This window comes from Netta rufina, assembly GCF_964035555.1.
Source record: "Netta rufina genome assembly, chromosome: 5".
Lineage (NCBI taxonomy): Eukaryota > Metazoa > Chordata > Aves > Anseriformes > Anatidae > Netta > Netta rufina.
In genome coordinates, this window is record NC_140128.1 from 45,016,970 (window position 1) to 45,044,563 (window position 27,594).

At 40.1% G+C, this 27,594-nt stretch overlaps 1 protein-coding gene across 1 annotated transcript in view; it reads left to right on the plus strand.

Moving 5' to 3' along the window:
* Nucleotides 1–27,594, plus strand: part of PTPN5 (protein tyrosine phosphatase non-receptor type 5) — a gene marked incomplete at its 3' end in the record, with an annotated part of 56,161 nt that overhangs the window by 11,995 nt on the left and 16,572 nt on the right. The window contains exons 2-7 of the mRNA XM_084287156.1: nucleotides 9,837–10,018; nucleotides 10,920–11,039; nucleotides 12,821–12,904; nucleotides 18,672–18,910; nucleotides 22,227–22,416; nucleotides 24,926–25,010. Of these exons, the coding sequence (XP_084143282.1) occupies nucleotides 9,857–10,018; nucleotides 10,920–11,039; nucleotides 12,821–12,904; nucleotides 18,672–18,910; nucleotides 22,227–22,416; nucleotides 24,926–25,010 (880 nt within the window). The 5' untranslated portion in view covers nucleotides 9,837–9,856. The remainder of the gene's footprint in view (nucleotides 1–9,836; nucleotides 10,019–10,919; nucleotides 11,040–12,820; nucleotides 12,905–18,671; nucleotides 18,911–22,226; nucleotides 22,417–24,925; nucleotides 25,011–27,594) is intronic.

The window sequence follows — 27,594 nt, forward strand, 5'->3', positions numbered from 1 at the left end:
CCAGAGGAGAAAACAGATGTAAAACATACAGGTCAGCAGGCTAGGAAGTTGCTCAAGAGAAATTAGAAGCACGCAATGGTATTTGCATTGCAGCTGCGGAAGTTCTTTACTTGCAAAAAAGAAATATGCTTTATTTGAGTAATACAAGTGTGCTAATGCCAATATAAACGATAGTATTAATATTAAATACTTTCAAAAGTGCATGAAACTAGAATGCACTTTCTGTTTAATCTTCTAATTGACTCTGCTATTGCAGAGGCTGTTTGGTTTTAAATTAAAGTAGCTGTTTTTTGATTATGCAGTCAGGCGCTTTTACTCATATCCTGTTGTTAATGGCTGAAGGTACAAAAGCGATCATTTGGGTTTGAGCAGGGAGAGTTAGTTATTCTATCTCAGGAAGAGAATTAAACTCTGGACATCTAAATCTGCCTCTTTGTTGCCCTGTTGACAATTCTCCCTAGCTATGTTCCTGTGCAAGGTTGATCCATAAGCAGTCAAAGCAACAGCTCTTGAACTACAGAATTGCCGAGCTGCTTTGTGGGTGTCAGTTTTCCCTGTTAAATGGAGTTTGCAGGCTGGGAATGATCTGGGGCAACCAACTCAGCTGAAAGTCAACTTGTGGTCTGTTTATAAAAGCTCAAGGCACCCCCAGAATTACTGCCAGGCACTTGAAATACTTTCCCCAAAGAAAACAGTATAACCAAGAAATGTATTCTTTATATTAAAAAGGGGAATGCAGTTAACTGTTAAGCAGTAATGAGAAGGACCTTCTGCAATGGGTTTAATAGGAAAGGAGGAAAAAGCCTTGTACAAAAACAAAAGAAGCTTTGAATAGAGCCCTGATTGAAAGATGGCAAATGCTAATTATGTGTGGGTGTGATGGAAGTTAATATTCGCTGCCTCTGCCTGCTGAGGGTCTGCATTCACTTTTCAAGAGCTGTAATTTGACACTGTATTTAATATTTTAATTGTTTTGAACCAAACACTGCTCTAGGGGCCCTAGCTGCCATGAGAAATAGCATATTCTTGAACTTGACAGGTTTCCCAGGAGAAAAGGAAAAAGGACAGTGCTTAACAACACATCCTTTGTTTAAGACCTGTAAGCATTAGTAGATCTGTTAAGAATAAACCTCGTGTGTATTTGATTTAATAGTGGAACTATGATTTATATGGGGACAGTGGCATAACTAACCTTCCACTGGAAACTCAGAGCATCTCCCATGTTATTAGTGGAAGCATTGCAGTTTATAACTAATATTGGAGGAGAACGAGACCTGAGCAGATGGTACAGTAACTATCGTATACTTTGCCTTTGGTTCCTTTATCTGACACTCTTATTGCTTCTGATGGCTCCTACTGTTTTGTCCGTGCTGAACTGGGAGGCCTGTCTTTCTCGAGCAAACAGCCTGATGATTTTGCTTTCCTCTCACTCCCGTGTAAGCAGGGCTTGCACCTGAGCTGGCCTTCTCAGCCAAGGGTGTTGTGAGCTGCCATGTTCTTGCAGCTCTTTCATGTGAATTATTACAGACTAGAAATTGGATGAGATGATCAAGTAAGTTACTTGCTCATACTCAATGGGCTAGGGCTATTAAGCAGTCAGTAGCACTGTGCAGGACTCTGTCTTGAGCAGCTGGTTTCTCCAAGGAAGGAAGAGTTTGGCAGCAGCTCAAATGAGGTCTCTGAGTCTCACCCTTTAGCGCAGCAAAGTCATTGGTGGCAGGCTGCATCCTTCAACGATGTTTTCATAGACCAGAGTCCTGTCACATAAAATTGTGCTTTCCAAACTCTTTTGATTATTTGGAACAACAAGCTGACAGAGGTAAGGAACTTGGAGAATGGTTATGAGTTTTGCTTTTTCTCTTTCCTGTATTTCCTTTCCCACCAGTTATCACATTTTTTTGTGATCTATTTCTTGAGCCTCTTTGGGGGGGGGGGGAGGGAAGGGAAGAGACCTGATATAGGAAGGCACATTAAAACAATTTCACTAAAATCTTCTCGGAATGGATTTTGATTTTGCACTTCAGACCTGTAGAGAACAAGCACACTTTCAAGCAAGTAAACTTGCACTGGAAGAATTTCTGAGAAATGGGGCCAAACATTAGCTAAGAACAGATTCCTTCTCACAAGGAAAAATCAGGCTCACTTTCTGAAGTGCTAATTCTGCCTTATAAAACAATTCTTATCTAGTTCTTAACAAGCCTCTAGTTTTTCTACTGAATATAAGCAGTAGCATTAGTTTAAGAATTAGTCTGAAAATTAATCCTGGTTTAGTCTGCAAGTCAGTTTCAGAGGTGTATTTTTGGAATAGTTGAATAAACTGGGAAGCTTCTGGGCATTTTCTTTTTTTTAATGACTTAAGAACTGAAGTGTCCAAAAATCTAATTAGAGAAAAATTACTACCTTCATAATTTAATTAAATGTATATTTCTATTCAACTGTACAGTCCAATGTAATAGAGACCTGTGCCTGCTATAACCTTGATAAAACAAGTTTCCCACCACAGATAGCAGGGTCCCTTCTTTACATTAGAATTTAGCAGATGGCAGGAAATGTTGACTCCTGTTGTAGCTCCCATGAAAATCAAGCAAAGGAAAAGGACTAAGGTTTTTCTCTTCATATTATTCTGTTTGAAAAAGGATTGCAGTTGATGGATAGTTCCACTGCAGCAAATCAGCTAAAGATGGCCTTAGGAACTGGGGTCTATCCAGAAGGTATTGTCACTTGTCATTGTGACACTTCCCTGTGGCAGCCAGGCAATTACTACGCAGTGCCTGCTGGACTGTTGAAAAAGTCACAGCATCTTGAAAACTTTGAAGTCGGAGAAAAGGGGAGGAATCTCAAGGGCTGGTCTGAAGCCTGAAACTTGTGGAACAAATCAGCAGTGACCAGTTGGGAATCAGATGAGGTCTGCAATCTGTTTGCTGGCCGGTCTCTTCTTGTAGAAGAAGAAGAGGGGGAGGCAATTTGTCTTGCAATCTGATATTTCTCTTCTCCATCCCTCTCTAGCAGCTTGCAGGCTTGCTCTTATATGTGACCCTGCTGTGTCATAATAATGGTCCTGGGTGAACATGAACATTTTTTCTGACTTCACCTCTTTTTCTCTCCTCCCACCCATCCCAGATGAAGTGGCAGGTGGACTGAGTGGGAGCAGTGTGAAAATGAATGCAGAGAAAATGTGTGACTCAGCAGTTCAGCAGGGAGCTTCTGAGTGGAAAGGCAACTATTCTCCTCACACACTCTGGTATCAGGCTCCTGTTCCTTCAGAGATGAGAATAGGCCATTTATGGATGGAGTTTTGCAGCCCACCAGCAGGGAAAAGGGTTGCATATTCTTTTTAGCAGAACTTATCTTAAGTAGAGAGGAAAGTTATCTCTCTAAGTTGGTTAAATAAGGTTACCAGTAAAAGAGGAGAGGTATTGGACCAGAAATACATAGACCTCAGGTTGGTGCCTGGTTTGATCGTTATTTTTTCTGCATGACTTTCCAGCTTCCTTTTTTTTTCTTTTGATGTATCTGTCCATTCTGGTAGTCGGTTTGGCTTAAGCAGTGTCCAGGTTCCACCAGCTGACCTTGAAAAGTATAAATCTCAGTGCTCTTTCTGGCTTGTAGAAGGCACACGTTTCCCTCTCTGTGCTTCTGTTTAAACAAACTTCAGAGAACATTTGCCTTTCTCAGAATGAAGGCTGGCTTTAGGTGCACTAATTGCCACTCACAGGCAAGCAGGTGCAAAGGAAAACTAATGCTCAGTGTGGGTTGTCCTCTATCTTATCAGGGGTAAATTAATCTTTTTTTTTTTCAGCTAATAGTAGGGAGGGGCATTGCAGTGTCTAACTAAGCATTTTGGTAATGATACAAATGAAAATTGAGATATTTTATTATCGGTTTTATTCTTAAGAAAGGACTGAAGATTTTTCTCTGTAAACTAAGCAACAGGAGGTAGGCGCTTTTTATCTGTGATCATACTTACCAAAACCTCAGTTTCAGAGCTGTAGTTTGCATTGTTGTCACTGAAGTTTCCATCAACTTCTGTTCCAGAGTTTGATCTTTCAAAGAACAGATGAGCTTTCAGCTCATGCAGATGATATGTGCACACACGTGTACGCATACAGGTACCTATAAGGTGCATGTGGGATTGTTTTTCTTTTCAGCTCTTCATCTGGATACTTTCAGGGTCTGCATGCTCTCTCAATCAGTGTTTTATTCAGATATTTGGAAAAGGTAAAGTATGGGACCGTTGGAAACAGTAATCAAGTAGAATAGTAGTTTGTACTGTATCATAATTGGGAAGGTATAAAAAAAATAATAATGGAAGAGCCAGAGATAGAGATGCATTCTTATTATAACTGTGTGTGGAACTAGCATTCCCACTGCTTTCAACACAGCTCATTAGATCTTGAGTGTAATTTTTAATGTAACTTGTCAGATGAGTTAGGAATGTAGAGAACATGAAGAAAAAACAGCCTTTCCCTCATGAGGAATTGTACCCATCAGTAAGGACATCAGTAAGTTATGAGATAGCTTCTGCCATTGTATTTAGTTCATGAATATCTCAGATTGGCTGGTTGTAAAGATCAGTAAAAATTTGAGTTGTAGGTTAGTGACTCACTGGTTGGTTTCCTGTGGGGAGAGGAATTCAAGTCCACAAGTTGTTTGCAATGCAAATATGGCAGATCCCCTTCCTTATACCCACTTCCTCCCATACCACTTCAGTGCAAAAGAAAAATCCTCTTGATCTAGAAGCTAGTTATTCTGTTTCCTTCGTTCTCATACTGCAAGGTGTCGCAAGCAAAAGAGAATGCTTCCTAAGGCCATCTCTTTGTACTAGTACTACATGTATAGTTCTATTCCTTGAGTAGAGAAGCTGTCTTTTCACACTCCAGCAGCACAAGCTGCCTCATGTTTGTGTATTCCCTGAGGCAGCTCATCCATGTTGGGTGTGTCTTGACAGCATCTGGACTTCACTGAAACCTATGTCTAATGACTTGCAGATTTAATGGGTTCCTTACTGGCTAGGTGAAGTACCAAACCAGGGTTATGTCCTGCATATGCAATTTCAATGCATGTGAAAACAAGCTTTGCAGACCCCTATCAGTAGCATACGTTCAGTTAATGTTCTCTAATCAATGGCAGACCTTCCTAGCAATTAGATGGAAATCTGAGACAGTGATTTCAATACAGAGTTGCATTTTGATACCCGAAGATGTAGAGGCTATATATGGATTTAGGTCTGTGATGTAAAGTGTTTGTAATTTTGCTGGATGTTAAGTATTGCTGTCATGTTCATAGTTAGCAATGCTTCCTAACTCTGGTCCCACACTTCAGTGTAAATTCTTGTCAAGTACAGTCATCGTGGAGACGTAAACAGGTTGACAAAGGTATATATCTTCCTCACACCTAGCACAAACATGGGACAGTGTTGCTGAGCTGCTGCAATCTGCTGGCTGCTGCAGCTTGAGAGCTGGTGATATAGGCGAGGCCCATTTCTCCTTTCTACCTTGTGCATCTGGCAGGTAGTTTCACAGAGCTCATGGTTTGCCAACCTGTGCTACACTGCCCCAAGCTACTTCTGCTCATTACTGCCACAAGGACAGCACGCACAGTAAGAAGCATGGAGTGGATGTTCTTGTTTTTTCTTGCTGTTGTCTGTCCTGTGTTTCCTATTTGTTAGGAAATACAGTGAGGATACATGGTTGAGGTGATTGTTTTTTTTTCCTGTGATGGTTCTAAATATGAATCAATTGAGTTACAGAGCTGCTGCTGCCTTGTCCACAGTGGCATTCAATTGGTTTATGGTGTATTTGTTACTGCAAGGCATTGTCATCATACTTCCATTACTACAGTGCCATTTAGTGTTCCAGCTAAGTCTGGTACTCCAAGTGTGTGGCTTTCTTCCTAGAGTGTGTATATATTCTTGTTTCATTCTTCTGCCCTGTCTGTACCCATATGCAGAGTCAAAAAACAAGCAAACAACAACAGAGAGGTAAAGGGGGTTTAGAAATAGATATATTCTGAGTTATGGAAGCCTACTGTTACCTTGTGAGGGGATGAAGAAGTTCCCCTGTATAGATCATTCCTTAGCAAATTGTTGTGTCATTTATTTTTGGCAACTTGGTCTGGTGGCTGTGTTTAGGGAAAGAATACGGGATGGGTGTATCGCTAGTTTGATTCAGAAAGTTATTTTTCCCTGAACAGCAAGGATGATGGTCAAGTTCACAGTGCTATTTTGAAATTCCAATTTGCTTTAACAAGGAGTATGCCTGATACAGATATCAGAGCCCTTTTAGTTCTTCCTCCAAAGGGTTTTTCTAGCAATTCCTTTTTCTTAGCCCTGTGTCGAAGGAGAAGTACTGGTGGAACTTGAATTTCTGTATCATGGGACAGGGTTTCAGGAGGCTATCATGTGGATGTTACATTTCACTGTCAGTCAAATCGCTCAGAGGTGAGGCATAACTGACTCCTTCTGGATGTAGTTGTTCTTATCATCTCTCTCAAGACCTTCCCACTGACCTTGACATGAAAACTTTTACCAATGTCTCACTCGTGAGACATGTAATTTGTGCACTGAAAGAAACCCCAACCCCATTATTGCAAGCAATACATGAATATAGGGTTGTAATATGAAGTTCGAATGATGACTGAAGTATTGTCTAACATAGACATAGTTAAATCAATACAAAATCCTAGATGGGCATCACTACGTTTGTTAAAATCTAATATTCTGGGATTTGGAATACTAAATTTTAGTGGACTTGTATTAATCTAACTTAAATTCTTTGTATATCCAAGACATGATTCTTAATATATACATTTACACATATGAATTCTGACAGTTTTCAAGTATTTGAGTTCTTGACCTAGTGCCACTGTTGATTTTTACTGTAACAGTGAAAACACCTTTTGATAGCAGCTGAACAGAAGCAATTCAGCATAGCAGGAATCTGTGGTTCTTAGGTCAATAGAGCAGATCTCTACCTCATGCAGTAAAAAATTAACTGATAGTAGAAGTAGTCTATTGTCCTTCACATAGGGCAGAAGAAGAACTTGACTCCTACAATCGTACATCTGTTGCTAGACAACACTGGAATACTGGGAATTGGGATTCTTGGCTCTGGAGAGGCATAGATCCCCATGGTTACGGACCCAGCACTCCCCTAACTTTGACGTCTTTGTTCCAGAAGGTGTGTGGTTAAGTGCCCTTAACATCGTCATCTGGAGTCAGGGTTCTGCTTCCAGCTTAGAAATGACTGGCCTTGTAAAATCTCAGGCTGTTACAGATAGGAAATGAAGACATTCTATTTACCTGCTGCATAACAAGGTAAACGAGTTTTTGGTCAGTTAAAAAAGAAGTAGTCTGAAATATGAAATATGAGTTTATGAGAACTAGTTGAAAGCTGAACTTGACATCTGTATTCTCTGGTTCCTTGCTCTGGTTGTCTTCCTGAAGATATTTTAGTTGTGGTTTGCACATATTTTATCTGGAGCTTCAGGAAGGTGCATCCAACAAAGGCCATCACTAGGATTTGGAATGACAGTGAAAGACTCTTCAGCCATTCTAAGGGACTGAAGTACATTATTTAATGCAGATGGAGGAAAAGTGGGACTTAAACCATGCTTAGTGAAAACGGGTTAGAGACTCGAGGAAGTCATAATAAACTATGTAAATAGACATTCTTGTAGGTTTATCTCAGCCACATGTGAATGCCTTTTGCATGGATGGCAAAAATAATTTCAGACATCAAGATTATGTCCTGGCTAAATTTCAACTTCCTGTTCCAAAACACATAGCATAAGCATTCCACAAAAAGAGCAGGAAAAAAAAAATAGGCAAATAGTAACAGGGGGTTTCCCTTTGTCCTAATCTAGATCCAATGAGATATGAAGCAGTCTGAAGAGTTGGAAACTTTCAAATTTAACTCATTGTGGAATATGAAAATGAAGGCCAACATTGAAAGTATTAATTATAATGCAGCCTTAACTATAGACATGACTGCTGTGTCATCCTCATGGAAATCTTTGCATCCAGTTCTATGTAGCACAGTATCAGGGGTCAGATGTTAAGCATGTGGCCAGTGTCTCTGGACATGAAGGACAGCTTTTGGGCTGTGTGTGTTTCTTGGAGGGTGGGGTTGTCATGGGCTGTGCACTACTGTCTGGAGCCTGAAGGGCAGAGAGGCAGAGTTCCCATGACCTCTTCAGCTGTATTTCAGAAATTGTCTGCTTTTTATTAACAAGTGCTATTTTTCAAACTGTTTTCTTCCAGCAGTAAGGATGCATAGATGGAAGTGAAAGGAAACTTACTATTGAGAAATACAGGCTGGTTAACGTTTCTGATACTACCTTTTTAATTCCATATTTTCTGCACATTTTATTGCTGTATGATTAATATGAAAATGGCATACATACCTGGGTGTATGTCTCTCTAGATGTGTGTTCTTAGTGTTTCCTGAGAAATACCTGTACAATGACAATGAAAATAGCTACCTAGATCCACTTAGAGCCAGCATACCCTGCTGGGGCTACTCCCTCTCACAAATTGAGTGGAAATATCTTGAATATAAGAAACAAATAACCTGAACTTTACTGAAAGTACTAGGTAGTACCTTGCAGGTGCTCCTTTTTGATTCATCTCTGGGTCTCCCCAGTCACTGCATGTTGATGATCCTCTTGCTGTTGAGCAGCTGTGGGAATGGAAAGCGTTGTAGGAAGCCACCAACATTTCCCAAATGCCTTGTTTTCTTATGGAGGCATGTCCTAAGGTCCGTTTCGGCAAGGGGAGGAAAGACTATGGAGTAGTAGGAAATTAACAGCTCATGTTCCTGCCCACTCTCACGATTTTGTGTTCTAGAAATCAGAATGCCAGATTTCCATGAATCCTTATTGTACAGATGACCAGATCCTCAGATGATACATGAATCCAATGTTTCTTTCGCCTATTTAGAGCTGTGGCTAGTTTCTGGATGCTTATCCAACACAGGGTTACTATTCCAAGACTTGTAGAGAAATATCTGATGAAGAGAGCATTCTATAGAAACCTGACCTCGACCAACCACAGAAGTGCCAACAATGTGGCTTTTACCTGAGGCACACAGAGCCAATTTAGGGTTAAGAATAGTGTTGTACATAGAGCAGCCTTGGGATTTTCCTCGTGTGGAAAGGTGTAAATCAGGATGATTTACAGTGGATAGGTCTGATCCTTTACTCCTTTTATCTTGTAAATTAATTAAATGTCTATGCATACTGTGTTCAAAAAGCTGCTACTGAGGGACTTACCACTCCAGTGCATATTTCTATTGAATGGAATAACATTATAATGTTATTAAAATAGCTCTTAAGTACAAATTCATCCACAAAGTAAGTTTTTAGACTTAGCCTGTGCCATAGAACACTCAGCCGAAAATCCAGAAATCTATAATCAAATTAGACAAAACAGACAAATAGGTGGAGAGGAAGAAACTGAGGCAGGGAGGGACAAAATGGATTCTCTGCCATCATGCAGCTGGAGCTAGGAAGTAGCACAGATGGTTCCTTTAAAAAAAAAAGTAAAAACAAAAAGGTACAGCGATGTAAATGAGAATGCATTAACAACAAAGCCCAGAATCTGCACCTCCGGAAAGAAAGGGAAAATAATTTATCCGCCCACACTCACTTTTTTCTGACGAAGGCAGGTGAATACAGCTGCACTAATAGAGTGTGACGCTCGCAATCCTGAGCCGCACTTACTGATGCAGAACTGAGAGGTAACATCGTCTTTAGGAAAACAATAGTTCTTGCAGCCTCCGCAGTGGCTGCAGGGTTATGTGCTATTCATTCCCTGCACATGTCATTTTCATGTGAAGGTCTTTCCAATCCAGCTGCGATGGAGTCCATGGATGAAGCTGAAGGACAACAAGGACAGCTGAACAGGAAAGAGCAGTCCCTGAAAGCCTCCCAGAAAACAGCATTGCTTGGTTGGGCTGCCTGGTGGAATGGATTCATGACTGGAGACAACATGTATCTGTTTGTCCTCTCACAGATACTGGTAAGGAAGCTTGTCATCAGTTTGAAATGCTGGGACCCTTCTCTCAAGCTTTCTTGTCTTGTGAGGATTCCTCCTCAATAGTGGTGGACATAGCAGTGGACAGAGCTGCAATCACCTCCCACAGCCTTGCTTTGCAAACAGCCTTTGCCTTTGGATGTCCCAGATTCCCATCCCATTCCCTGCCCCTTTGAAAATGCCTTCTTTGTAAAATGGCCAATCTCACAACTGATCAGTTTTCTGCAGCTAATATGTTTGGGGGTAAATAACAATCTTATTAAAAAGTGAACTGGTAAATATACCCTTTAAGGTTCATTCCAGTGTGTCCTTTGTGCTAGGAAGTGAGGGTATACCCCTTTGTGAGAGTGCTAAATGTAACATCATTGTTTTTGTCATTTTATGTTAACTGTGGTGAGTGTAGCAACCTTGTGATTCAAATGAAATGCTTCAATATGTGTGTGTATATATTTTTATAGGGATAAGTACGTGAACATGGCTATTTGTGAGAGCTTTGCATAGTTTGAGGTAGACGTTTTAATAACACCAAGTTCATTGAATTCCAGTTTTGATTTAAAAGTGATAATGCTGAAAGCTCAGAAATCAGAAGGATCTCTTCTCTTTTGATACACAGACTACTGTGGGCAATCACTTTGCTAGTATAGATCAGAGTAAGCTTGCTGAACTCACCGATAAGCATCTGGTTCATGCTTGCTGAGCATTTAGCCCTCAGTCTTCTTATTGTTGTTAAGCTACAGCATAGAAAATATCTGACTTCTGAAAGCAAAAGTGGTGATCAACATAAAATCAATGAGAACTAAATTAGTTAATTATGCTGTCTTGAAATGAAAATGAATGTTTGTATAATGAGGGATACTCATTATGTATTTTCTGATTGATTGCACAGCTTCTCTGCATGATGCTGTGGTACAGCACTTATGGGACCATCCCAGTAGCTCAGAATGCCTTTGACCTACTGTCTTACCTGCTTACCCCATTTGAACGATTTTTGTCAGATCAGGGGGAGGTAAGTCCCTGTGCTCTTCTCTCTGACCATATGGTTGATGTCAGTACCTTTGGATGATGTTTCCAATATCTCTTTAGACTACATGTATGATACACATGTACTCAGATTAATGTTGTGACTACTGCATTGTGTGTATGTTCTGAAAAGCATTTTCTGAAAGCACTTTAATATTTTATTTTCAAGAAACAGGGCTAAATTTTTGTTTATGATGTTACATCAGCTCAGTGGATTTTCTTATAATGTACAAATGATTGCAAATGAAACAAAGCAATGAGAAGTCAGCCCTATAAGGCTTAGCTGACATAAAAGAAGAGCTGGAACTTCATTTACTAGAATTGATGAGAACTTAAATTTCGGAAGAATGAATGAAGCTGCATAAAGGGTGCAGATCACAAGATACTCTGTCACAAAATTCTGTTTTTTTGAGTGTTTAGAGCATATCTGGATGTGGTACAAGTATTTCAGGTGTACTGGGAGTATGGATACAATTATATCTTCAAAGCTACCTCAGTAAAATTGCTTAACTTCTCACCATGACATAATGACACATATACTGGTATGATTCATTTGATTAATTACTGGGGTAATTATACCCAGTGCAGATTCTGCTAGCATGGACAGAACCTTAATTAAATGGTGAGCAGCTACTTTCAAAAATCAGGTGAAATATAATTGTTATCAGAATGTTTAGATTCATTGTACATGATCTTTGTAAAGGAGGCTAAGAAGTACAAACAGGAAATCTGAGTCAGTGCCTCTTGTGGTTGAAGTACAGAGGAGACTGTTTTCTGTGTTCCCTTAACAGTGTTTGAGCTGCATGTCACCTGTTCTTTTCTTTATTTGAAAGAAGCACTTTCTCTTTGTCCTTGCTTGGTTGGATTTATTATGATGCATAATCAAAGCTCTTCATAGAGCATTGCCTGTATCTTATTTGCAGTGGGCCTATCATTAACAAATTGTTCCTTACAAAATTGTTGATTTATAGGACTTTAACTGAAAATAAATGTTCTGTGAGTTCAGTGTGGAGGAAAGTGATTCCTAGAATGCACCACAGGAACACCCCGAGTATGACTCTGTGCAGATGTTCATGCATATCTTTGAGAACTGTTTATTATAGCACTATCTACAGTATAAATTTATACTTGAGAACAGTAAAGGCAAAGAAATTTGACATTTAAATAAAACTCTTAACTCTGAATTTCTTTCTAGCATTTTGCACATATTGCTGAGAATGAGGCTGGACTCTGAACTACTTAAATATGACTCGGGCATTAAAATGAATTTCACTGCAAGTACTGCGAATGAACCTGATGACATTCAACAGAATGCATGGAAAATGCAGGAGAGTCCTCTGTGGCTGTGTTTTTAGTAAGGACCTACAAACACAAGAACAGTACTAAACTTAATTCAGAGCCTTCTGCCAAGAGATAAAATTAGGCTGACTGTGGCAATGAAACTTGGGTCCAGCTTGCAAAATTCAATAGTGGATCCAGATCTCAATTTTGGAAATATTTATGGGTAGGAAGCAGATTTAATCTTTCAGCAACAGCCTTCACAGTAGAATCTGCCTTTCAGACCTTCACAGATAGTTTCAGTCTTCTCCAAAGCCTGGCAGTTTTCTGGTGGTGGTGGTAGCTTTTCCACAAACAAGAGTAGGGTATGACTAATCCACATGGAAAATCCAAGAATGGATGCATACTCTCTGCCAAAAAACATGTATGCAGAGACTATACTCTGCTCTGAAGTACTTCATAATTATTATCAATTCTGTTGTATTGCAGGACCTGACTAGAATTGGGAGTGTTGTGGTATCATATATCCTGCTGTCTTTAGCATCTCTAGGACTGCTACTTGTAGCATCTCTGGTAAGTACAGTACTGCACAAACTGTGTTTGTGCCCTTTCTTCAGCAGGTTTTTGAAAGATGTCTAATTTACCCTAAGCTATTGACATTACGCCTAGGATGATTTTAAAACCACATCTGGGCAATTTCTATGTAACTTTTGGCATGACTTACATAGAGAAATCATGACTACACTTATCCTTAATCCATTTCTTGATGAATTGTCGATTACACTGATGGTTTTTATTCTTTTCGTCCTCAGATGGGCAAAATGTTTTCACTTAGAATAGAAGGGATGTGGCCCAGTAAAGGAACCATCTCAAATTGCTGCCTTATGACTTGACCACAGAGCATCTGTTGTCTGAGGTGGCAGAAAGAGCTGTTGCAGAGCACCAGGGCACTTGCAGGTGCAATGCCCTTGTAGACACAGGCCAAGGCCCCAGCTGCAAAACAATATTAGTGGCATGACTACAATTAATCTAGTTAACTGTCAGCCACTGGGGAGCAGGAGCACTATGTTGTGTTTCTGTGTGACTGTGTAATTGGCACAAAGGTGTGCACTAGATGGGAAAGCTAGGGAGAAATCTCTCACTTCAGGAGTTTTAATTGAGTAGGGCATTTCTTGCCCCTCTATGTTGTTTTGTTAAAGTGGGGGGTGCAGGTAGAACATGGCCTCCTATCACTATAGCATCTTCAGGCAGCTCAGGAAGCTGAAGCTATGCTGAGTACATGCAGTTTAAGTGATGTGCAATGTAATGAAGTGTATCATAGAATCACAAGGACTATTGGTTGGATGGGACCTCTGGAGTTTGCTAATCCAACATCTGGTTGAAGCAGGGCTATTGCCAATACTTGATACAGTCAGACAAGCATTATTCTACACAGGTTTTGAAAACCTCCAGGGAAGGAGATGTACCACCTCTCAAGGTACCCGTGCCTTAACAATATGGCACGCTTGGGGAGGAAGATTTTCCTAATGTCTGATCTGAATTTCCCAAACTGCAGCTTGTGGCCCCTGTCCCTTGTGGTATCAGGTGTATGAAGGGTCTGGCTGCATCAGCTCCATACCTGCCATTGAAGTAGTTCCAGGCTTTCATTGCATCACCCTTGGCTGCCTCTTTGCCAGACTGAAAATGCTCAATTCTCTCCACTTTTTTCAAAGATCATGTGCTCTACACCCCTGACCTTTTTGTAACCCTACACTGGGCCTGCTCCAGTTTGTTCATATCTATTTAAAACTGGAGGACCTAAAACTGGACATGCTATTTAATCAATGTGCAGCTGCACCAGTGCCAAGGTGAGTGGGCTAATACCTGCTTTAATCTGCTGGCCATGCTCTTCCTGATGTCACCTTGTATGAAGTTTGTCACATTATATTCCATGGTGAAGTTCACTCAGAGGCAGCACAGTGGCAAAATCTTATGTTTACTGTGTAAGATGATATACTTTTAAAAACCGTTCTCAAGGCAAAGTAGTTAGTGTTAATGTCTGCATTACGGTGATCATTGATGTAGGCAAGGAAGTTAGCCTGGCTTATGTAATGTTCTGCTTTTTTGATGCTGCTGTTCCTTATCCAGATGTTTATTTTTTGAGGACAAAAATTCGTCTTGTGATTTTGTGACTGTAAATAGTAATGAAGAAAAATGAGACATCTGAGGGTTTTGATGAACTGTGTGCATTCCAGCAAAACATTCTGAGCTGGAAATCAGAATAGCAGGGGTGTGATATCTCTGTATATCCAGCCTATTTGTTGTGGATGGAAACATATTATTGTCAAACTATTCTTAGGATACAAAGTAACTTCAAACAAGAGCTTTGTTCCCCAAAATCCTGATCTCACTCAGTTTTAACTGCTTTGAATCTATAGCATTGCCTTGCAAATGAACATTTTTACCAGTGTAAATGAGAACTGATTGGGCTCATTAAGTGTTAGTTAAAACTTCTGTACAGAAGCAGTTTTATAACAGCTTCCCTGTAGTTGAGTTTGCTGTGTTTTGTGATCATATGGTCTGCACTAACGGACTGGTCCTAGGTGGATTAAGGCACAAATGTCACTGTGACAGCCTGTTCTCTGGACAATTCACAGAGCACCAGACCATAAGTAATGTCCTGTGCAGAGCAATGGTCTATCTCTCCCAGTACCTTTTTTTTTTTTTTTTTTTTTTTTCTGACAGTGGCATTAGGAGTGGGTGTTTAGAGAGCATATGAGCTTGGTCCATTTCTACTTGTAACTTTACTTCTCATCACTGGTCACACTGATTTGCAATTTGTAAACATCGGTTTCTACCAGTATTTAGGGAATCAGATTTAAAATAATCATTAGTAAGACACTGGCAATACCACAGTGATGGAGCTAAGCAGGATTTCTAGAATCCTAGCCTGATGGACAACAGACAGCTGCACGAAGGCAGTTTTCTTTATTTTCCTTCTGTCTCAGTGCCATGATTTTACCCTGCTGGGCAGCTGAACTCCACCACAACTACTCTCTCATTCCACCTCCTCAAAGGAAAAGGGGGAGAAAATATGATGGAAAAGGCTTATTGTTGAGATAAGGACAGGGAGATCACTCACAAATTACTGTCACAGGCAGAACAGGCTCAGCATAGGGAGATTAATATAATTGCCTCTTACTAACAGGCTAGAACAGTGAGAAACTAAAAGCAAACTAAAACCACTTCTCCTCTGCCCCATTCACTCTTTTCTACCTCCTCTCCCTGTGCAGTGCAGGGGAATGAGGCTGCGGTCAATCCCTAATGCTTTTTCTCTGCTGCTCCTTCATCCTCACTTTGCCCCTGTTCCACGCAGGATCCCTCCCATAGGATGCCATCCTTCCTGCACTGACCCTGTGGGGGCTTCCCACAGGCAGCAGCTCTTCAAGAACTGCTCCCACATGGCTCCATACCACGGGGTCCATCCCCCAGGAGCAAACTGCTCCAGCACCGGTACCCCACGGGTGGCAGCTCCCCCCAGACTCCCTGCTCCTGTGTGGGCTCCTCTCCACGAGCTGCAGCTCCGGCCCAGGGCCTGCTCCTGCGGGGGCTCTCCATGGGCCGCAGCCTCCTCCAGGCCACATCCACCTGCTCCACCGGGGGCTCCTCCATGGGCTGCAGCGTGGAGATCTGCTCCATGTGGGACCCATGGGCTGCAGGGGGACAGCCTGCTCCACCAGGGGCCTCTACACAGGCCACAGGGGAACTGCTGCTGTGTGCCTGGAGCACCTCCTGCCCTCCTGCTGCACAGGCCTTGAGGGCTGTGGGGTTTTTTCTCACTCCTCTCTCTCAACTGCTGTTGCACATTAGGTTCGCCCCCCGCAGCCCCCTTCTTAGAACTTCTCTCACAGAGGTGCAAACAGCATCGCTCACTGGCTCAGCTCTGGGTAGCAGTGATTTCCTTTGGAGCTGACAAGAGGAGGCTCTGAACTGACATAGGGCAGCTGCTGGACTCTGCTAACAGAGACCACACCTACAGACCCCTGCCACCAAACCCTTGCCATGTGAACCCAGTACACTCAGATCTTTTTTTCATTCCCTCTGGATTTTAAGTGATGTGATGCCCAGAAAGGACTTCGTGCATAGAAAGGGGTGCTTTACATTGAGGAGCGCCATTATAATGAAATCTTTCTTCACCAAATGTACCCTTGTTTCTTTATAGATGGACTTGATACGTCAGTCCCATGCCAACACGTATACAAGATGGCATGTCAGTTAAAACAGCCTATGCATATTTTATTTAGCAACTGTGGTAACTTACACTAATATTTTGGTAGTTCGCTGGGGAAGGGAGAAGAAACACTTACTTATATAGCTACTTCACTGCCTTATTGTAGAATAATAACTATTGGGCCACCAAATAGTGCTGAGGAAATGATAGTCAATTGGGTTTTCAGAAGTGATACAAAGAGAACTGGGGCCCTGTCTTGCCTTGTCTGTGTACGTGCTAAAATATAGCTCACTCCTGTATCAGGGAATTTGTGACTGCGATACAAGTTGAACAAATTTCTCAGGAGGGCAGACCTCAGCTATGGTTTGAGGTGCATTTCAGAGAATGCCCAGATACCAGTACACATTGGGAAGCAAGCGATCACATAAGAGGCTGAGTAGTGTGTTTGAGGTTTGTGGTAGCGATTCTGTTGTTTTCTGCCTTATACAATGGTGTGTTAAGGTTCCAGCTGCTGCAGAGGACCAACATAGCACTGTCTAGTCCTCCTGAACAGGTTTTTAGAGTAATGACAGTACTCTCCAGCAGTATCAAGTTGCTGAGCTGATGTACTTTGCACTGTGAACCGCTTGGATATCACAGTCTCATGGTATGTGTAAGAATCATGGCTAGTACTGGGGGACGGCCAAAATCCAGAAGTCATCTTGGGGAATGAAAATGGAATCAGATCTTAAAGCTTCTCACTTGTCACCCAACAGGCCAAGCGTGAAGGACAGATTTGGCCCCAAATTTGTATAGAATATAAGTCTAGCAAGCATGTTTCTGTTTGCTTTTGTAATTGCTGTGTATCCTGATTAACTGAAACAACATTTTGATTGAAATAACTGTCAACTGAATACTGCTGCTTTGTGAGAATCTAACATTCTCTAAAACTGGCTGTGGACAGAAATGAAAACTTGCTTCACTTTTCATTCTCTAGGCTTAGAGAAAGAAGAGTACATGACACACACAAGAAAATTGTTGTTTAAAATCCTGCACAAGCTAACATGTTTTCATAGCCTAGGAAGACAAATTTGACCTTTTTATTTGCATGTTTTCTAAATTCAACTACCCATTTAAAAGCTATATAAGGAAAAAGAAAAATATTAACTTCAAAAAATGCAACCCACTCTTCTTAGTCTCAGAAGGCTGCATGGCTGTACAAGACACTTTGTGTAATCCTAGCCTGAGTGACACTGCTCCTAGTTCAATGCTAGGGACAAAGCTGACATGAAGTTTCAGATACTGGAATTCAGAGATGGACTTCTAATTTTTATGGCCCATGTGTAGAATTAAACAGCCCACTGATAATATCTCAAAATCATCTAGTCTGGCACAGCACCAATGCAAAACAATATGATATTTTTTTTAGGTTTATGCTATTTCAATCCCTTCATTAATGCAAAATATTCAACTTTAATATTGCATACGTCCTAGAACTGTGCAAGATTTATTATTTAGTGATTATGTCATGCTTTGTAACCTAATTGTCTGATTTTAAACAGGCTTCACCACTGGCCAAAAAATGATGATATAGGCATTCTGAGTCTCAAAATGAGGTGCATTAAAACTCAAGGTCTCTAAAAATGATTGGTTTATATATGAATTTAGGCTATGGTGTCAGGTTATCAAAGATGTGCAGTTCAGGAAAATTATATTTACCTTTCTTAACCCAAGTATATCAAATTGTTAGATGGAAAACAACATTAATTCAGGAGAGGTATCATTTGTGGAATAGTGTGGTAGATTTTGATTTTGTAAACAAATCTAGGAAAGGTAAGAAAGTGAACAAAAGGACAGTGGTGTCACAGCTTGCATGTGATGATCACAAGCACATTCTGCTTCCACTGTTATTCCTGAGTTCAGCCTAACCAGCTCTGTAGAAACCTCTGAAAGCAGGTTTGAATGGGTGGATGTGAATTCCTGTAACACACCACAAAGCTTTGCCTGCATGGAACATTCCTGTCCTCTTTGATACTACCCAATCCTGATATGTTACAGTGAGTTGGGATGCTGCCCTAATGACCCATCCTCCAGATTGTATGGAAGGGCTGGCATCAAGCAGAAAGGTTTTTAAATGTTTGTTTCCTCCAGTTTCGGCATCTGCTCAGAGCCCGTCCAGATCCCCCCTTCCCGCTACAAGAGGACAGACGCCAATCTGTGAGCCGGCAGCCTTCATTCACGTACTCAGAGTGGACAGAGGATAAAAATGAGGATGACTTCCTAGATTTGGATCCTGTACCAGAGACCCCGGTCTTTGACTGCGTAATGGACATTAAAGCGGAGACAGATCCAGCTACTCTAACGGTTAAATCCGTGGGCTTGCAAGAAAGGTAGGGTAGATGTAACGAATAGGGGGAAGTTTGGTCCCAGATTTTGTGGGCTTAGTTCTGTACCTTGTAGGAAGCTTTATTACCTTTATGAATGTCACTTTCAAATGTGGTTTTAAACAGAAGTAGCTGCTTTATTTCCTGTCTGTTTTCAGTCCAGTCCTAAATATGCAAGATATTGATCTACAAGTGCAATTTCCAGATGACTCTCAACAAGTTTTGTTCAAAATCCTCACTTGTTTCCTTGGAAAGATGCATTTGTTTTATCAGTTTCTTGCCCTTCCCCAAGATGGCAACTGCATAGTGTGAAAACCAGTATAGGACAGTGAAAGCTTTTACCACTGATAGATGGATCTGGTTAATTCTTTTTCTGTCACTCATGTTGAAGGATTACTCCTTACTCTAGAGGCAAACCATAGTACAAATGGCAATCTGCTGTAATTCTCTTAAATCAGTTAAGTTAGTCAAAAAGTAAATGATTTCCTCTGAAATGAACCCAGTAATGGAATTGTAGAGTGAGCTGATGCTCACTTCTTGAGCCACGAAAGCAACAGCTTTTCAGGGAGATGCACAACTGGGAAAGGGCAGTGCTGAGATGAAAGGAAGGCAGGAGTGATGCAACATTGATTTTTGTTGCATTTCTGTTTTCACTCATACATCTCACAGATAGGTCACCTGTAATAGGCAAAATTCGAAAGGCCCAGAGGTGTGTGAATTCCAGAATGCCGGATAGGGGAAGGCTCAGCAGAGTTGCTGAGCGTTCAGTTGGATTGAACTTCAATCTGTAAGATTATTGTATTACATTTTACCAATCATAAAAGAGTGTGCATGAGTGAAAAGGAAGTACGCCAGATTTAGTATCCTCATCTCTGAGGTGAAAGTTGATTTAAAGTTCCTGTCCTTTATTCTTCTGTGGACCATGGGAAAGCTTTGTTTACGTTGTTAGCTGTCTGCATTTTTTTTTCCTGTCTTGTTCTTTCAATTGTCTTCATGAAACAGAACAAAAATCTTCAGAATAAAAATCCCACAAAAATTCTGAAAGGTGATGTTGTTATGAATAAGAACAAGTTTATTGCAGGGCCCAATGTAGAAAGGTATCAGCTTTCTTTACTTCCATTTTTTCAAACTTAATTGGAGTGCGCTCCATAGTTAATTCTCATGTCTAAAACTTAAAAAGTAAAACTTAAATTCATTTAAAAAAAAAAAAAAAGTATAATACTGAATTTTGAAAGCTCCCTGTGACACAGTAAAGTGTTACAGCAGAGCCTTTTAATTTGCAGTCTGTGAGCTTAAAATATTTTTCTCATACTTTACTCTTGATTACATTATTCGTCCTAAAATGTCTTTCTTCTTGTATTATATTCTTCTGCTTTAAATATGAGATTCCAGTAATTTTGGGTGCATGTCCCTGAACCTGCTGATATTAGCGAGCTTTGCTGTCATTTTTGCGTTATGGACAAGACTGAAATGTTTCAGTCATTTGTGCTTTGAAGCTTCCTTGATCTCATTCCATCTCTCTTTTTAAAGATGCTGACATTTCTCCTCAGGTGGCAGCTGGTTTCGGGAAAATACTCACTGTTTCAAGAGAAGTAGTGAATATCAAGTAGTTAAAGTAGTGAATTAAAATTTAAAAATTGTCAAGGAAGTAGGGATGGGGAAAAAGACTACAGCTGATTGAAGTTCTCTCACTAAGTAGAATGTGTTATACAAAGACATAAAGTGAACTTATCTTCAATATACACATGCTTGAGAAGCCAGACCTCATTTGGGGTTTGGAATATGCTCTGAGAAATTTAATTTACATCATGCATTGGTCACTCTTCCTTTGTGTTTTTGTGTTTAAACTATCTATCCATCCCTCTTTTTTTATCCATCTTGCTTCTGCATCTTTCTTCCCTCTCATTTTTAACCACCCACGCCATTAATAGAGTAGTTGCTAGCTAAATTCAAACAGCACTGAATGTTACTCTTATGAAGAGACCATCTCATTTCCTCATGCTGAAGAATTATTCATACCTTTACGTATGTAGCCTCTTCTACCCTAAAAGAACCCAAAGCATTTGTTATCAAATGCAGTTATTTTGGGGGAGGGATGTAGTAGCTCTTTAACAGCACACAGGATGATAGGGTCAAAATATTTTTGAAAAGCACCACTAAAGACTCAGTGTCTACCACTAGTAGTCATGTTTCATCCAAAATCATTTACCCATGACTGTGAATTACAGCAGGAGGCTGGCTGCACATGCTTTTGGAAAAACTCCTGAATCTAGAAAAAGGCTGTGATCCAAATAACAACTTCTACCCATTTCTCTGTGAGCTGGTCATCCTCATGTGTTTACATGTTTTTTCGGCAGCTTCTAAAAACTGTTCCCAAGTAGATTTTTCCAGCTGAGTGAAAGTCATCAAAAATAGGTCTACTGTGTGGATATATAAACATTATACCTAGTACTTATCGTATGGTGTGATGTCATTAATACACTAACGATATTTGAATACACATTCACTGATGGCGCTTGCGTCTTTTTTTTGTCTGTGATATGTGAGATTGACAGAAGCTTTGGAATGCTTTAAAAATATTCAGTAAACAAATGCAGGCATTTTGGCTTTTTCATTTTGTTGTTGTGTCTAACTTGTATAAATGCCGCTAAAAATCCTCCACTTAGGTTATAAACAGAGGTGCTCTTAACTCTTAAAATATTGGGACCTTCTTTATAACCTTCTCATGATGTACTATCGTTGAAAGAAAGTTGTTTTTTTTTTTTTTTTTTTTTTTTAAACAGGTTAGTTGTTCACTGTAAAGGTTAGCATCTCATGTATTGATTCATGCTGAACTGGTAATGTTTATCCCAAGATTTCCCCCCCCCCCCCCCCCCCCCGATGTTGTCTGGGCTACTAAGAGATGGTTATTCAGTAGGATCTGGCCTGAAGAAACCTAGGACCAAGCTTTTCACCTGTGATGTTTAAAGTGTCCATATTTAGCCTTGTGATTTACACAAGTATGAAAACTTTTCCTCCAGTTGCCTGCTCAGTGCCTTCGATGCTTCCATTTAGGTGAGAAAATACAGTTGCCTTACTACAGAAAACACTTTGATAATATTGGCCTTTGTATTCCAGTGCACAAAATGATCTTCAGTCTTGTTGAGACAAGAAGCATTGCCAATTTTTCAAAGGTAGTGACAATAATATACATAGAACCAGATGGGTGCTTTTCTAAAGTTGTCGTTTATCTGTCATTGGGGCTGCATTTGTTGCTGACACATGCTGGTAATGATGGGGAAGTCCATCCTGTTGTAAGCTAACTGATTGCTCTGTTTTGCAGGAGAGGTTCAAATGTTTCACTCACGCTAGATATGTGTACCCCAGGCTGTTCTGAGCAAGGTTTTGGCTATATTATGTCACCACGGGAACAGTCAGCTCAAGAATACCTCCAGACAGCATCAAACATTCTTACTGAAGAGGAACTGCACAAGAAAGCTCTGGATCCTTTCATACTCCAGGCAGAGTTCTTTGTGAGTATCCGACCTTTCCTCATAGGAGCATCAGGAAAATGGGATGTTGTCTGTATTCTATGAGCCTTGCTATTACTTTTCCGCAGGACTAAAATTAGTACATAAAAATTCCACTTCGATCAGTAAAGCACTAAACGAAATCCCCAAATTCATCATCCTTTGAAATGGCAATGTCTGAAAGCTTTCAATGATCTTTTCTCTTAAAAACTACAGAATTCGTTCTGGAAACAACAGCAAAGTCTTGTTTTCACCAGTTTGTCTTTTTTTTTTCTTTCCCTTTCCTCTTTTCTTCCTCAGCGTGCTACTAGTTAATGCAAAATCCAAATTCTTCACTGAAATATAGAAGAAAAGCCTAGTTTGCTATAGACACAGCTTCTTGAAATTTTGAGTTGCCTTAGGGATTAAATTAGTCCAAGTGCATGCTCTTTGTTGTTGAATGTTTGGCATGGAGCTACTTTCCAAGTTGCCTGAATGTTCTCCAGATGACTGAAGCACAGGATGGCTAGGTCACTCAGCTGGAGTCTTAGAAAGTATGTTGTACTGGTTTTTCTTCTGCACAGAAATTATTTACTAGCTGTAAACTGCTTTGTCTGTTGCTTTTAGGATTCTCTTAAGCATAGGATCTCAGCAGAGTGGAAAGAAAATGCTTTGCAACATTGAATCTTTCTCAGCCTGTCCCCTTTATGACACTTCAAGTGTCACTTGCTCTTGAGAGAGATTCAGAGATATGAGATAGATTGGTCTTTTTTTTTTCTTTTTTTTTGAAGAAGGCTGACAGATATCTGTGGTCCTTAATTCACTTAGTGTGCTGTACAAGTTGAAGAAAAGAAGCTTTTGTTTAGGTAATCTGTGATAGTTTCGAAATAAAGCATCTATTGCTGTTCAAGGGAAGAAGTGGTCACTTAATGAGTGTCTGAGTTGACTGCTGAACAAATCTTATATGCAGTTTAATCAGTCTCTGAGGCCCACTGTAGCTTTCACGCAAAGAAAACAATGTTAGAAGAAATAAGTTTCCTTTCTTTGAGAACTTTTGAATTAGTTTTCCTTCTGTTCAGAAAATCAACAGCCAAACCATCCCAGGTCATTTTCATACTTTACTGAAAACTGAAGTGTAGGTAAAAATGCTGTTTAATCAAAATGTAACTTCTCTAATTAAAAATGTAAACTAGATTTCTTTTTGAAACAGTTACCACTAGCTCTACAGTCTGTATTTTCTGTCTCTGTCTAGCCTGCTTGGTTTTCCAAGTGCAAATTCGTAACAAAGCAAGCAGCCATGCTTGACATTTGAAGAAGAGTCAGGGGTGTCACTTGCAGGGCTAAGTCCTGAAATTCTTACAAGATTTAGAATTTTAATCACTCAAAGTCCTCTTGATTTCAGCAAGAATTTGAGTGGAGAATAAGCTCCAGAGAGCTTGGCTCAAGTAGAGTTGTGGATGACCGAACACAACATAACTAAGGAAAACATGAAGGTTTCGCCTCCCATGCAGCTCCTCAAATTGAGAGGAAACTACTTCCACCAAATCCTTTATAATTAATTGCCTCTGGTTAAGGCCCACAGCATGCTCAGTGCTGTATAAGAGGCAGTCTTCTAAAGCTTGAGAATTTAACAGGTCATCATAACTTCCCGACTTCACTACCAGTGTGTCCAGTACTGGCCTCTCAAATTCAATGTGCTGCAGCTGTGCTGACCACCTCTGCTCCTAAGCTCCATGAGCTGCTTCTCTGCTGAGGCTGATTTACACATCCCATCTTATCACATGTCTAGTGTCTCCAGTTGGTGGAAGGGTCTTGTTTGTCCCTGCCTGGCGTTGTCCGCTTAATTGCAGGATATGAGTACTGGAGAATAAGAAGGTTCTCCTTTATTGTTTTCTTTAGGACTGTAGCGTAGAGAGCAGGTAATCCCTGAACACCTCTTTGCTGTCCTTGCCCATTGAGCTGTAAAGTGCGGTGAGCAAAATGAGTGATAAATGCTCCTGCCCAGCTCTATGGTATCAGATCAATGCAGCAACCTGTCATAGTGTGTGTCGTCATCTGTTGCTGGTGAGAGTCACTAGCAAATTACTTCCTTCCACCCTCAGGGAGGAAGAAGGAATGTGAGTCAGAATGGATGGTGTCTGAGGTCCATCGCTTTTGGAGCAGAGAATGTTACGTACTACCTTTTACTTAGTTCTGTGCCTACACTTGCAATTCAGTTCTAATAATATTAGGAGCTAACATAATGCTGTCTCGCATATTACTCAATGAATTAGTCACTATGAACATTTTCATGTTAAGGATTTCAGAAAAGAAAGCCAGTGACAGTAAAAGGAAACATCAATCACATATTGGTGGTAAATTGCTAGAAGTACAGCACCATATGTTTCAGTTGACTTCATCACTTTGCCTCCCTCACAGCCAGGACATAATGGGTTTGGGATTTTTTTATTCCTTTTGTGAATCTAATAATACAATCTACTCTGTGTTTTCTTGTTTGTTTGCTTTTTTTTTTTTTTTTTTTTTTTTTGAGCAGGAAATTCCAATGAACTTTGTTGATCCAAAGGAATATGATATTCCAGGCTTGGTGCGGAAGAATCGCTACAAAACAATTCTCCCAAGTAAGTATCCTGCTTTTTTTTAATCACTAGTGCAGGGTGGTCTATTCCACATGCTGAAGGGCTTTGCACTTTGGTGTGTTTTCCAGGATACATCAAGTGTGCTGTCATTACCCTGTCCACTGGCTGTATTTATGAAGCAGCAACATAGCTTCAAAGCTAAATCAAATTTCAAAAGAAGTACAGAGCATGAACAACCTAAAATTGACAGAAGATCAGTAGCACTTAGGTTTTAAAGTCAATTGAATTACATCATTTGGTTCTGTTTAAAATTTCTGCACAGGAATTTGGTGTGTTTATTCAGAAGCTACTTAGTAGTTTCTTTGATAAACTCCTTTAGAAGGACTGAATTCTATCAACGTTATTTGACCGAGCAATATATTTCTCAGAATCGTACCTCAAATGCAAACAGAGAAAGAGTATTGAAAAAAGGTCTGATGGCATTAAGATGACAGAGAAAATCAGAATCTTCTGTTACATTATTTGTAGCCAAGAATTGGAGTTCTAAGAAACATTTTGTACAGGTTTCTGTATGTATAATTTTCTCCTATGTCTGAATTTAAGTTGCTTGAAAATGAATACATTTAGATGTCATGCTTCATTTTTGCTGTAAGCCGTTGTGGGAAGATGCCACCACTAACCAGAGTTAGCTATACTTGCAAAGCCCAAATGGTTCAGTGTCAGGTTAGTAAAGATAGGTTTAGAGAAGTCAAAAAAGTCCTCAGCTATACTTGTCATTTTAGAAAATGAACCTTAGCTGGAAATGGTTCCAGGCTAGGTTTTATGCTTTTTTAAACCTAGATTTACGACTTTTTCAGCTGCAGCTAATGTTTCAACATGCACAACCCTTTTGATGACTTTGCATTCCACCTTAAACCAGAAGCATAAAAACATTCAGCCAGATGTTTTACGATTTCTGTGCTAATGATTGTGATGAATCATTCAAGTATTTGCTGGTTTTGCTGGAAAGGGAAGATTGCAGAAGCTACTGCTGATTATAGAAGCCTAAACTGCTGGATTTTAAAGTGATCTGTCTATTCCACATTCCGTATTTAATGTGCATTTTGAGAACTGGATCCATTTTAAAAATCCCATTTTGTATTTCTAGACTCATAGTTGCTGCCATTTTTAACACCCTGTTCCTGAGATGTCAATAACTGCCAACATGCTACCATATACTTCTAAGAACAATCACACTCCAGTTTAATTACTTCCTGCAAACTTTACCTCAGCCTTATGGATATCTGTGTCAGCCATTGCTGTTGCTTTGACCTCTCCTGATAACTAGTTTCTACCCTACCATGCCTCCAAAGATTAACAAGCTTATTCCAAGCTCTTTATGATATGGATTTTATTTTTCTTGAATGAATTTTAAAACCACAGTCTCTGTGCAAAATTATGTCCCAGGTTGTGGCCAGAGGATGGCCTGATGTCTTTGAGGAGAGAGAAATGGGCTGACTGGGTTCATCTTTGTTCAGCTACCCCCATTTTGAAGGATACGATGCTGATAGTAAAGAGGCTAGCAAGGAGTGCAAAAACTATACTTTTATCTCCTTTATGCTTTAAATCTAAGGATCCCAGTAAAGTGTTCATGCATGAAGTAGGCGAGGGAATTGTAGACAAGATGAGGGAGAGTCCAGTCCTTTTTGGGTTTTGACCATCCACTGACTTCCCAGTTTACAAGCTGACCAAATGTTGCCTGTGCTGCCTTGTGTATCTACTTAGTATTTCTCCAAGCTGCAGAAAGCACTACTGACAGGAACTACTGGACAAGCTGCTGCAGAGCGGGCTCAGGAAACTGATTATCCAAGGGAACAGCAAGTGCTTGATTACCAAACCAGGGTGAAACCCAAAATCCAAAACCCTAAAAATAATTAAAATTCCATCACCAACTGCATCTCCAGCAGCACTCTAAGCAGTTATTGTTAAAAGGTAGTCACTTAACATGATAATCAGTTGCTTGCAACCCTCAAGTTAATTGTAGTAAGTGAGAGACGTGATAATAGTCTGTTATTCATCTAATTTATATTTCATTTGTAGTAAATTCTTTTTGCAGATACTCACATTTCACTGTTGATAGTAAAATGGCTTAGAAGATGGCTTTCTGATGGCAGAAAGGTGTTTTTGGAAAAATGCAGAGCTAACAAGGTTGATGTGGTTATTTCATAAGCATGAAGTTACTTATTTGCAATCTTCTATTTGGGAAAAGTCCTGTGGAATTTCCTGGAAAATTATGACTTTTCTTTAGGATATTTGAAGGCACTGTTTGATTATATGGAAAAGGCTCTTGTTACAGGATCCCAGAGGGTGGCATGTTGCGTGTCAGTCTCTTTGAATCCTTTTCTGAAGAGTAATGTCTAGACAGACTTTCCTTTTAATTTCTACACAGTTTTATTGCTTTTATGCCATGTTCAGTTATGCAAAATGTTTCAGTAAGTTTAGCCAATTCCTCTAAAATGTCCAACATAGCATAAATACAGAAAGTCCATAAAATAGATTGTGGAAAAAATAGCTGACGTTGTTTGGCTTCTTAGAGATGCAGGCTACTACTGTTTGTTTTTTTTGTGTGTGTGTGTGTTTGTTTGTT